General features: G+C 40.6%; 1 protein-coding gene across 4 annotated transcripts in view; it reads right to left on the reverse strand.

Annotated features, from left to right (window-relative positions):
• LOC133622749 (uncharacterized) overlaps positions 1–13,618 on the reverse strand; it is a 63,007-nt gene that overhangs the window by 23,019 nt on the left and 26,370 nt on the right. For all 4 annotated transcript variants that reach the window (XM_072915882.1, XM_061985681.2, XM_072915883.1 and 1 more), the window contains 3 exons: positions 5,201–5,285; positions 4,824–4,973; positions 5–90 (listed from right to left, as the gene is read on the reverse strand). In XM_072915882.1, the coding sequence (XP_072771983.1) occupies positions 5–90; positions 4,824–4,973; positions 5,201–5,285 (321 nt within the window). The remainder of the gene's footprint in view (positions 1–4; positions 91–4,823; positions 4,974–5,200; positions 5,286–13,618) is intronic.

Below are 13,618 nucleotides of genomic sequence, written 5' to 3' on the forward strand. Positions count from 1 at the left end.
CCACCGCTTTTGCATCATGACTTGGCCTTTGAGGTGGACTTCTTCTGGCAGCTTCTTTCCCAGTGTCACACATGGTAAAGTTCAGAGTGACTATCATCAAGTGCAGCGGGTGAGGAAAATGTTGTCGCCCATGTGCACAAAGGAATATGGAAAAAACATAATCATTAACCGAAACTGTAAATGCTTCCACCCCAGCCTTTATGTAATGTGTAAAGATATACTGTATTTTCTAGACCATAAGGCGCACCGGATTATAAGGCACACTGTCGATGAACGGGTCTATTCAGACTGTCGCACCGGATTATAAGGCGCATTAAAGGCCTACTGAAACCCACTACTACCGACCACGCAGTCTGATAGTTTATATATCAATGATGAAATCTTAACATTGCAACACATGCCAATACAGCCGGGTTAGCTTACCAAAGTGCAATTTTAAATTTCGCGCGAAATATCCTGCTGAAAACGTCTCGGTATGATGACACCGGCACGTGACGTCACGGATTGTAGAGGACATTTTGGGACAGCATGGTGGCCAGCTATTAAGTCGTCTGTTTTCATCGCAAAATTCCACAGTATTCTGGACATCTGTGTTGGTGACTCTTTTGCAATTTGTTCAATGAACAATGGAGACAGCAAAGAAGAAAGCTGTAGGTGGGAAGCGGTGTATTGCGGGCGGCTGCAGCAACACAAACACAGCCGGTGTTTCATTGTTTACATTCCCGGAAGATGACAGTCAAGCTTTACCATTGGCCTGTGGAGAACTGGGACAACAGAGACTCTTACCAGGAGGACTTTGAGTTGGATGCGCAGACACGGTACCGTAAGTACACATGCAGCTGCGGCTTCCAAACATTTGATCGCTTGCCCGTACGTGCGTGCCGCTATGTGCATGTCACGTACGTAACTTATATGTAATATATGTGCTGTATGAACTTTGGGGAGGTGAACGGTACTTTGGGCTGTGGGATTGAGTGTGTTGTGCAGGTGTTTGAGTTGTATTGGCGGGTTATATGGACGGGAGGGGGGAGGTGTTTGTTATGCGGGATTAATTTGTGGCATATTAAATATAAGCCTGGTTGTGTTGTGGCTAATAGAGTATATATATGTCTTGTGTTTATTTACTGTTTTAGTCATTCCCAGCTGAATATTAGGTCCCACCCGCCTCTCACAGCATCTTCCCTATCTGAATCGTTCCCATTGCCCTCTCGCCTTTACTCTCACTTTCCTCATCCACGAATCTTTCATCCTCGCTCAAATTAATGGGGAAATCGTCGCTTTCTCTGTCCGAATCGCTCTCGCTGCTGGTGGCCATGATTGTAAACAATGTGCAGATGTGAGGAGCTCCACAACCTGTGACGTCACGCTACTCGTCTGCTACTTCCGGTACAGGCAAGGCTTTTTTATCAGCGACCAAAAGTTGCGAACTTTATCGTCAATGTTCTCTACTAAATCCTTTCAGCAAAAATATGGCAATATCGCGAAATGATCAAGTATGACACATAGAATGGACCTGCTATCCCCGTTTAAATAAGAAAATTGCATTTCAGTAGGCCTTTAAAGCGGTTATTTTATGATTTATTTTCTAAATGTAAAATACTTTCTTGTGGTCTACATCAGGGGTCCCCAACCTTTTTTGCACCAGGGACCGGTAATGTAGGCATTTTTTTGACGAACCGGCCTGCCATGTGTGGCAGATAAATATAGCAAATAAGTGCATGAAAAAACTCATCATAACGTTGAATTAGTGGGAGCCCCTGGCCTTTTCCCTTTGCAAAAAAGCTCTCCATAGACTTGTTTTTTTTACTCATTTAGCTAGTAGTGGGCTTTTTTTGGCTTTAGTATCTGATGGGTTATAGGTGGTACATCACATTCAAGGACAAGAGCATGGATATATAATCAAGCTAGAAATACTTGCCATTAGTTCCAATATATTTCTGTGGATTTCTATTTCCATTCTAAAAGTTATGTATTCAAATTTTGTGCAATATTTCATACGTAAATACACTAATGTTAGCTTTTTTTGCTCCAATTTTCCATGCGTAAATACATTCGTTATTGCTAACTACTTGTGTAATAGGAGTATGTGCAATAATACCAGCACTTTAACTTACTAGGCCAAAGAAGATGTGTATTCTCTACCTTCAGCACAATTATTATATGCAACAATGTAGCACTTCTCCATCTGCCTTATGCACATTAACTACTATGGTCACTTTCAATGTTCCCTCTAATTTTTCATGTGTGTGAGCAAACGCACAAACTCCCTGAGCATTCAGTGGAGCACATGTGAACAACATCACACGAGCACACTGTGGCCACACCAGCGTCACACCTGTCCCAAACCTGACATCATAACAATTTAAATGTTTTATTAAAATAATTTTCTGATATAAGTGATTTTGCCCTCTTACAATGACAATAACAAAAAAACCTGTTTTTCATGACCTATGAGCTAGTATTGTATGTCTGGCTGCGGGTCCTACCTTTAAAAGAAATGTTACAACTTTCAGAGATTACATTTAGTTCCTGTAACTTTCTGTCTGTAAAATACATCTTTTTATTAGCATTTATGAAATCTAGTGACAATATTTCATGAATAATATCTTTAGATTAACATTCTTAATAAATGGCAGTAAAATAAGCACACATCTGATTGAGGAGTCAGAGTGTTACAACCTGGCATTTACACATTGTGTGGCGTTGGGGTTGTCCGACTTTTTGTGTGGCCATAAACGCAGCACTGGCTAAGTGCCATGAGTGCGTGTGTTGGTGCAGGTGAGAGAGCGAGCGGTTTCTGTTGAAACGACGGATGATAACGTTGGTTTAAGCCTGGTTTGTATGGCAGAAAATTACCAGTTATTATAGATAAAAGGTTTTTTTACTCATGTTTTTTGGTGTGGTTACAAACCGTTTTGCTCAATAAAGTGATTGATGGAATTCCTGTCCGTAAAGTGTCTCGACAGACGATAATTGAACTGTGTTGACAAAGATTGTTTTATTCATTGGGGCCACTCTTGTTGTCACCTGTCACTCATAGAGTTGTATTGCAAAATCATACAGAATACATTGTAATGTGTTTATTTTGTTTAAAGTTCAGATGGGATTTTTGATTTCCTGCGCGGCATTAATTTGCAGTGCGCATAGGACGCGTGAGCGGTGCGCAATTGCGCAGGCGCGCACCTTAGAGGGAACGTTGGTCACTTTGTTCCTGATCTGCCCTGTTCTAAGGTCATCAACCTGCCGCATACTGCAGATGGAACCTAGCTTTTGGCTACGATTTGGCACCTTTAGATGTCCCATGTAACAAAGATGTAACAAATATAGCAAATGGTGACTTCATATCAGGAGTTTCATAAAACATCTATGAACAAGCTTATTGGTGTGTCTGGTGGGACTGGCGAAAGTCAAGTGTGAGAAAATGTGTTTTTTTTTAATTATTTAACGTCTGCGCGGCCTGGTAGCAAATGTGTCACGGACACATTTTGTCATCATGGTGGTTCTTTGGTCAAAATGTTACATAGATGATGTTTTACAGATCATCAGGATGTGCCATTTTGTGGGCGGTCTTATTTACGTGCCTCCACTTCGACAGCGTCTTCTCCCCCTCATCTTTTTCATACCGGTAGTGTTTAGCGCTTCCATAGCGAGTCTACTGATACATGCGCCATAATAATAACACCGTATGTTGAAGCACAGTATGTCTGACTATGGTAGCCGTAATGCTCCGACAATCCATCAAGCGGTGCAGCTTGATGGATGCTCCCACCCGATCCTTCACGTAATGTGTAAAGATATACTGTATTTCACAGACAATAAGGCGCACTGGATTATAATGCACACTGTCGATGAGCGGGTCTATTCTGTTGTATTTTTACACAACAGTCGCACTGGATTATAAGGCGCATTAAAAGGGGTCACATTATGATTTTTTTTTCTAAATGTAAAATACTTCCTTGTGGTCTACATAACATGTAATGGTGCTTCTTTGCTCAAAATGTTTTACAGATCATCTTGAAGTCGCTTTCTGACAGTCTCTTCAGGATGTGCCATTGTGTGGGCGGTCTTATTTACGTGCCTCCACTTCGACAGCGTCTTCTCCTCGTCATCTTTGTTGTACCGGTAGTTTTTAGCGCTTCCATAGCGAGTCTACTGACAGATATAAGTTAGAACTGTACGCTACTTTATATTAGAAATGGCAACAGCGGAGGATGAACGCCCCACAACAAGAGGACAGAGAAAAAGGAGCTTATTGACTACGGTGCGGACTACAATTGTGGACCAATTTCCTAGATTTTTGCAGATCCCAAATACACATCAGCAGGTATCAATAGGTAAAAAAGAGTTGGTTTTGCATAATATTGTTTTACAAAACGCCAGATAATGTATTTTAATAGCTGCCATTTTGGGGTCCTTATTCGCGCACCATAATAGTAACCGTATGTTGAAGCACAGTACGTCTGACTATGGTAGCCATAATGCTCCGACAATCCATCAAGCGGTGCAGCTTCGTAGCTTACCGAAGTCGTACGAAAATATTTTGACGGATGTTTGAGTGCCGTGTGTAATCTTCGATATTCTCAATGAAACATCAAAGTTTTGGTGTTGCTTGCTAGCGTCATTTATTGAATAGGCATCAACCTGCAGTCCACGCAAATCTCTTATGTGGTCACACTCATCACTACACCACGTACCAAATAAAATTGCTTCGAGGTCGGTAAGCACAACCAGAATTAATACATCAGTACTGTCCATTTTTGAGAAAAGATTTTAAGTGCGCCTTATAGTCGGAAAAATAGGTTATGTTAACTGTCAGTGATTACCAAGTTCTTCATTGCTCAGCATGACTCTGAAGGTTCCAGTTGACTTCTTCACGACTTCTTCAAAGACGGCCGCGTCAACTTCCGTGTCAGGCGGGTTATACACCTTCAAATCTGACTGTTGGCTGTGTAGTATGTGGAACTTTAGGCTCACTGAAGTAATGGGAATGAAAAGAAAATGAATATTACAAAAAGTGAAATTGCATGACATTCTGATGAGAACCATGGGGTGGAATAAGTCAACCCATGTCAAAATGTTTCCAAGTTCAAGCTGATAGCAAAGGTTGTTGCAGCACACAAGGATTAACTTAAGTCAAGTTTGTCATGATAAATGAGATGTTTTTATAATTGTACAATAGTAACATTCTGTCATGACTGACCTTCTTCCAGGAAGGCATCGAATGTTGGCTCACACATGCTGAGATACTTCTGTACCCCGCTAAACACAACACGCAGCAACATGTTCTGTTCGTACAAACAAAGAGAACACATCAACAACCAAGACAACGGTGAAGGAACACTTACTGTTTTTATATCAAATACAAACATGACTTGAACGGTAATATTACTACAAACACCAAAAGCAATGAAGTTGTCACCCTGTAATGGTAAATAAAAAGAGGATACAATGATTTGCAAATCCTTTTTAACTTATATTCAATTGAATAGACTGCAAAGACAAGATATTTTATGTTCACACTGAGAAACTTCTTTTTTTTTTGCAAATAATCATGAACTTAGAATTTAATGGCAGCAACACATTGCAAAAAAGTAGTCAGAGGGGCATTTTTACCACTGTGTTACATGGCCTTTCCTTTTAACAACACTCAGTAAAGGTTTGGGAACTGAGGAGACACATTTTTGAAGTGGAATTATTTCCCATTCTTGCTTGATGTACAGCTTAAGTTGTTCAACAGTCTCCCATCTGATATTTCAGCCTTCATATTGCACCACACATTTTCCATGTCTGGACTACAGGCAGGCCAGTCTAGTACCCGCACTCTTTTACTATGAAGCCACGCTGTTGTAACACGTGGCTTGGCATTGTCTTGCTGAAATAAGCAGCGGCGTCCATGATAACGTTGCTTAGATAGCAACATAAGTTGCTCCAAAACCTTTTTGTATCTTTCAGCATTAATGGTGACTTCACAGATGTGTAAGTTACCCATGCCTTGGCCACTAATACACCCCCATACCATCACAGATGCTTTTTTTTACACTTTGCGCCTCGAACTGTCCGGATGGTTCTTTTCCTCTTTGTTCTGGAGGACACCGCGTCCACAGTTTCCAAAAACAATTTAAAATGTGGACTCGTCAGACCACAGAACACTTTTCCACTTTGCATCAGTCCATCTTAGATGAGCTCTCGGGCCCAGCGAAGCTTTTCTGGGTGTTGTTGATAAATGGCTTTGGCTTTGCATAGTAGAGTTTTAACTTGCACTTAACAGATGTAGCGACCAACTGTAGTTACTGACAGTGGTTTTCTGAAGTTATCCTGAGCCCATGTGGTGATATCCTTTACACACTGATGTCGCTTTTTGATGCAGTACCCCCTGAGGGATCGAAGGTCACGGGCATTCAATGTTGGTTTTCAGCCTTGCTGCTTACGTACAGTGATTTCTCCAGATTCTCTGAACCTTTTGATGATATTACGGAGCGTAGATGGTGAAATCCCTAAATTCCTTGCAATAGCTGGTTGAGAAATGTTGTTCTTAAAAAATATGCTCAGGCATTTGTTGACAAAGTGGTGACCCTCGCCCCGTCCTTGTTTGTGAATGACTGAGCATTTCATGGAAGCTGCTTTTATACCTAATCATGGCACCCACCTGTTCCCAATTAGCCTGTTCACCTGTGGGATGTTCCAAATAAGTGTTTGATGAGCATTCCTCAACTTTCTCAGTCTTTTTTTGCCACTTGTGCCAGCTTTTTTGAAACATGTTGCAGGCATCAAATTCTAAATGAGCTAATATTTGCAAAAAACAACAACAATGTTTTCCAGTTCCAACGTTAAATATATTGTCTTTGCAGTCTATTCAATTGAATTTAAGTTGAAAAGGATTTGCAAATCATTGTATTCTCTTTTTATTTATCATTTACACAACGTGACAACTTCACTGCTTTTGGGTTTTGTATATAGTAGTATGAAGACACACAGGGTTGAATGTATGCCACCTAGAAAGACAAACTGACCTAAGGATACACACTTTTTTGAGTCATTGTAAAAAGGCAACACACATTAATTAAGTGAAGAAGTGAAGTCATACATTAGAAATAGATTTTGATCCTATGTAATGGAAGCAAAGGTTTATCAATAATACAAACATTGATTTTTTTTATGTACTTATTCTTTGATTGGTTTGTAAATGCAAAATTACATTTCACATGTCGCCTATTGACTTAAAAAAACATTTGTGGAAAGCGTTGTTATTTTACACTGACAGAGGGGCTGAACATTTTCTTTCCAATCCAAAATTCAGGCTAGTATCGGCGATACCGATCTGATACTTTGTGCAAACATACTTGTCTGCTAAAATGTAAAAAGTAGTATATTTCAAATATAACATGTCCCTTTGCATAAAGTATACAAGTCCGAGTTCTTTATTTCAAATGCTGAAGTATATTGAGGTAGTGAGGTGAATAACAATATAGTCAAGCTATTAAAACAGGACACAATCATACAAAGTACACGGAAGTGCTGTTTTAAACCATAAAAAAGGAAATGAGTAAAATTATAAAAGCATTCAAATAAATGTATTATTAAGAACTACTATTAGCATAAAAACTCATTCACAATTCACTTACATGAACATAACGTGAAAATACTGAACATGTATAACACAACAAAAATGGACACTTTGCCTCATTTATTGTGTTCCTGTTAATGATTTTTATTATCTCAAATAACTGATGAATCAAAAGCATCGTTGATTTGAGAATCAATATAACAGCATAAAAATCCGGTATCGGCAGTATCGATATTTCAGTAGCTATCCGCACATTACTAATACATTTGACAATCAAATGTACAAACCCTGTTTCCATATGAGTTGGGAAATTGTGTTAGATGTAAATATAAACGGAATACAATGATTTGCAAATCATTTTAAACCCATATTCAATTGAATATGCTACAAAGACAACATATTTGATGTTCAAACTGATAAAAAAATTTTGTTTACAAATAATCATTAACTTTAGAATTTGATGCCAGCAACACGTGACAAAGAAGTTGGGAAAAGTGGCAATAAATACTGATAAAGTTGAGGAATGCTCATCAAGCACTTATTTGGAACATCCCGCAGGTGAACAGGCAAATTGGGAACAGGTGGGTGCCATGATTGGGTATAAAAGTAGATTCCATGAAATGCTCAGTCATTCACAAACAAGGATGGGGCGGGGGTCACCACTTTGTCAACAAATGCGTGAGCAAATTGTTGAACAGTTTAAGAAAAACCTTTCTCAACCAGCTATTGCAAGGAATTTAGGAATTTCACCATCTACAGTCCGTAATATCATCAAAGGGTTCAGAGAATCTGGAGAAATCACTGCACGTAAGCAGCTAAGCCCGTGACCTTCGATCCCTCAGGCTGTACTGCATCAACAAGCGACATTAGTGTGTAAAGGATATCACCACATGGGCTCAGGAACACTTCAGAAACCCACTGTCAGTAACTACAGTTGGTCGCTACATCTGTAAGTGAAAGTTAAAACTCTCCTATGCAAGGCGAAAACCGTTTATCAACAACACCCAGAAACGCCGTCGGCTTCGCTGGGCCTGAGCTCATCTAAGATGGACTGATACAAAGTGGAAAAGTGTTCTGTGGTCTGACGAGTCCACATTTCAAATTGTTTTTGGAAACTGTGGACGTCTCCTCCGGACCAAAGAGGAAAAGAACCATCCGGATTGTTATAGGCGCAAAGTTGAAAAGCCAGCATCTGTGATGGTATGGGGGTGTATTAGTGCCCAAGACATGGGTAACTTGCACATCTGTGAAGGCGCCATTAATGCTGAAAGGTACATACAGGTTTTGGAGCAACATATGTTGCCATCCAAGCAACGTTACCATGGACGCCCCTGCTTATTTCAGCAAGATAATGACAAGCCACGTGTTACATCAACGTGGCTTCATAGTAAAAGAGTGCGGGTACTAGACTGGCCTGCCTGTAGTCCAGACCTGTCTCCTCTTGCAAATGTGTGGCGCACTATGAAGCCTAAAATACCACAACGGAGACCCCCGGACTGTTGAACAACTTAAGCTGTACATCAAGCAAGAATGGGAAAGAATTCCACCTGAGAAGCTTAAAAAATGTGTCACCTCAGTTCCCAAACGTTTACTGAGTGTTGTTAAAAGGAAAGGCCATGTAACACAGTGGTGAACATGTCCTTTCCCAACTACTTTGGCACGTGTTGCAGCCATGAAATTCTAACTTAATTATTTGCAAAAAAAAATAAAGTTTATAAGTTTGAACATCAAATATCTTGTCTTTGTAGTGCATTCAATTGAATATGGGTTGAAAAGGATTTGCAAATCATTGTATTCCGTTTATATTTACACAATTCCCCAACTCATATGGAAACGGGGTTTCCATATGAGTTTATAATTGTAGCCTATGTCCTCGTTAATATATTAGTGAGTGAATAGACTGATGATTGTGAAAGCAGAAAGTATAAACAACATTAGCATCCTGACAAAAACACACATTAAAAAAACAATGCAGTGTTTTTTAGTTGTTTTCTTTTCCTGTTTCCCTTTTTTATTGGACAAATAAATTTGTCACCAATGCCAGCGTGTATTTGTCTTACCATGACCTCTATTTGTGTGGAAAGTATCAGGGCCATAAAAATAAAAATAAACATTATTTTTTGTTTTTCTAGTAATTCACAAATACACAATATTAGTTCCTAACAACAGTTACAATTTCCTAATATTTCAATGGGGTTCACCATAAAGTTAAATGTTTATGAAATATCCATCTGAAAATATAGCAGTGAATGGTTTTTCATTGAGTTGTGCGACATACCTTTTGAGTAAATCCACCATAACAAACGTCTCCACTCCCAGCGGTTGGCGGTACCGGTCAGCCAATCATCAAGAAACACTTACAGTACTATAATCTATGAAGATAAATGTGTCCTTTTATGCAATCAAACAATAAATAGATTTGTAAGGAAAAATAATGAATTTTAAATTTTAAAAAAGATTTGCAAACTAAAATAATGGATTTGAAATAAAAAACAAAGATTTAAAAACTTTTATTTTTACTAATATACTATTTTAATATGATTCTATAAATACATGTACCTATAGATGTTCTCATTCATCAGGTCATTGTATTCTCAGGGCATGCAATCGATCACAACTGGACTGTTTGGTTGGTCTTAGAAGACGTTTGGCCTCTCATCCAAGTTGGCTTCACCAATTCATGATCATAGAATTAGATTGGTCACATCTAATCTAGAAACTGGTGCCAGAAACCCAACAATTTATACTCTAACACCAAGAGGGTGTGCCTGGGAAGGATGTTTTCGCCCTATCGAAGTGAGAAAAACAACTGTTGAGATGCAAAAGAACAACTGTAAAGGCCAACGGGCCGGACTGCGACTACTGATTCCTTCCGTCCTCACAAGGGTATTTTCCCTCCTATGGCTTGTACTACGAATCAAAATCAAGTTATCTGGGAACTCTTGTTTGTTTTACCAAGTCAATCATTAAAAATGAGGGATAAAATTTACTACAAAGATGAATAACTTGATTAGTTAAGTCAGGATTTTCCAGTGCTGTCAGGAGAGCATTGGGGCGGGGGATAGTTTTTGGATTTGTAAGCAACATCTGTATTTTGGTTTAACCCTTGTGTAATGTTCATATTGTTACTCAGCCAGCGTGTGTGGGTCTGATGGACCCGTTGCATTTTGTGGCTTTTAATGCATCACAATCAAACACTTTTATGTTAAAATACTGAACAAATGTTTACCTTATCCCAATTACAAGCAGTATAAACAATATATATGGTTAATATTTGCCATTTACCTTTGTTAGGTCACATTTATAACTTATTATTTAAAACATAATAAAGAAAATCAATTAAAATCAAGATCTGAGTGGAAACAAATTTACAAGTGAAGCAAGGTTTTTCAAAACGACTGACTTTTATTTCTTTGAACTTGAAATTTAACCCAATCAGGTGCACAACACAAGCTGAACACATGAACACAGAGTAAACATATCAGTCAAGACAACACATCAGCCCCATTGAACACATGGCCTTTAGCCACTAGCCTATACAACACATGAGGGGCAGAGCTTTACTGTGTGTGTGTTGCAGATATACTTTTTGCACTTGATGCATGCATATTGTGTTTTCCTGTCCATCTTGGGTCCGCACACTTCGCACCGCTTCTTCTTGTTGCTGGTGTTCACAACCTAGAATAATGAAAAGATCAGGAATTTTACTAACACCTCTCTCTCTCTCGCTCTCTCTCTCTCTCGCTCACAAGACATGAGTGCCAGACATGTACTGCAACAGCATCACACACTAACTTCAGGCTCTGCAGATTGTGGTTCTGTAGGTTGGGTGGACAGGGCACCAGCATTCTCCTCCTGAATCCTCCTCACCATGGCTGCAGAGGCTGGTGTTCTGGGGATATGTTTTCTTCTCTCGATGTGTGGTCTCACCAATGCCTTTCCCAGATCCTCAAGAAAGAGCTGTCTTTTCTGGTGCTTCACTCGTTTCCACGCTGGGTTCAGTGCCATCCAAATGACAAAGGCATTGTACGCTGAGATGTCCAACATGTCAAAGAATATCACCAGTGGCCAGCGTAGAGTCCTCCGTTTGCAGATGTAGGCCGTCACCAGCTTGTCCATGTTGTCTACCCCTCCTTTTGTGGCATTATAATCCATGATGATCTCTGGTTTGTGATGTTCCTGGTCACAGATTATTTTATCTCCATGCAGTGTACTCATGAGTACCACATTCTTGCATTTCTTTGGCACATAGGATACCAGGGATGTGTCAGCCGTGTATACATACTTGGAGCACTTGACAGGTCTGTTCTTTGAAGTCAGCAGTTGAGGTGGGAGCTCTGACCTGTTTTTCCTTATTGTTCCTACCATGGTCAGCTTCCTCTTCAGGAGCTCCTGTCCCAGTTTGTGCGAGGTAAGAAAAAGTGTCGCATGTGATGTTGTGTCAACTGACTCCCTGAGACATGCCGAGAACAACTCTTTCCTTGGTTTTTCTTGGGGGCTCCTCCATCAGGTTTCCCTGTGTAGACTTGTAAGTTCCAAGCATATGAGGAAGTGGCATCACAGGCAGCCCAAATCTTTATACCATACTTTGCAGGTTTAGATTGTATATACTGTCGAAATGGCATCAGCTGTTCATCAAAGGTGACATTTGGCCCAGGGTTGTACAGGAGGGGGAGGCGGCGCACCCACTTGTCCCACACTGTCCTGATGGCAGCTAGTTTGTCTCTCTGCCGTCGAGCTGGTCTGTCATCTCGGTTGTCAAAGCGGATAATCCTGGAAATTATGTGAAAGTTTTTCAGAGACATTGTTGCACGGAAAATTTCCCCACCAGTTTCTGCATCCCACAGAGGTCCGCGGATTCCCCTTTGAACCTGAAAACTCCAGCAAGGATAAGAACTCCGAAGTAAGAATGTAATTGGGTTTGGTCCATTTCCTTCCACCTCTCTCCAAAAACACGTCTTCCTTCTAAATTAGTGCAGTCAAGAATAATTTCCTGGATGCAATCTGGGATGAAAAGCTCAAAAGAAGACTTGATGTTCTGTGTGTGAGTAACTGCCATCCGTGTTGGCCCTGGTTGCATCCTTATCACATTGGCAGCCTTGCGGGTGGCTCTTTTCTTGGGTGAGAAGACCATTCAATTGCAGAATTTTTTGACATCCATATTTCCTCACTTGCTTCATGCTGACTGGCTTGTTCTGGGCCTGGGCTGGCTGCTGGCTGCTGACTGCTTGGTCCTGGGGCTGGCTGCTGACGGCTTGGTCCTGTGGCTCGTCTTTGTTTTGGAACTGGCTGATGCTCAATCTCATCATCTTCTTCAGAGTCACTGTCAGACTCTGAATTTTCAGAAATGTGATCCTCAAATTCTGAAACCTCTTCTTCTGAATCCTCTCCCTCTACATCATCATCAAAAACTTCTCTCCCTTCCAAAATCAATTCCAGGGCCCTTAGCACAGAGTACCTGTTGGCCATCTTGATCAGTTGTGATAAGAAACCACACTGGCAAAGCTATAATTATAGTGTCCCGCCTCCAATTTGTAGCAGATAGAGTGTGAGAAAATAAATAAAGATTCCGGCAAGACAGAGGGTCAAATGTGCGAGAAAATGAGAGCAGACAGTGTTGACAAACAATGTTGCAACCTTGTGTGGGAACTGCTTCTTTTGTGTTTCTGCACCTGCGGTTACCACACAAGGTTGCAACATTGTCAACACTGTCTGCTCTCATTTTCTCGCACATTTGACCCTCTGATGTTCTGTGTACCTACACTCTGTCCTCCTCCTGTCTAGGTCTGCTGTGTGTGTGTGTGTGTGTGTGTGTGTGTGTGTGTGTGTGTGTGTGTGTGTGTGTGTGTGTGTGTGTGTGTGTGTGTTACACACAGGTCCTCTGGCAGTCCTCTGCAACCCCATGCGGCAGAAGGTCGTCATGAGCTTTTCATGCCACTGGAGGACGCCACATGGGGCCAAGACAAAACAGTGCGGGTAGAGACTGCGCACTTCAACCACCACTTAAATCAATTCACTGCGCAGGTGTTTTGCTCCTCCTCAGCACTACCCGCC

The sequence above is a fragment of the Nerophis lumbriciformis genome, linkage group LG23, assembly GCF_033978685.3.
Source record: "Nerophis lumbriciformis linkage group LG23, RoL_Nlum_v2.1, whole genome shotgun sequence".
Taxonomy (NCBI): Eukaryota; Metazoa; Chordata; class Actinopteri; order Syngnathiformes; family Syngnathidae; genus Nerophis; species Nerophis lumbriciformis.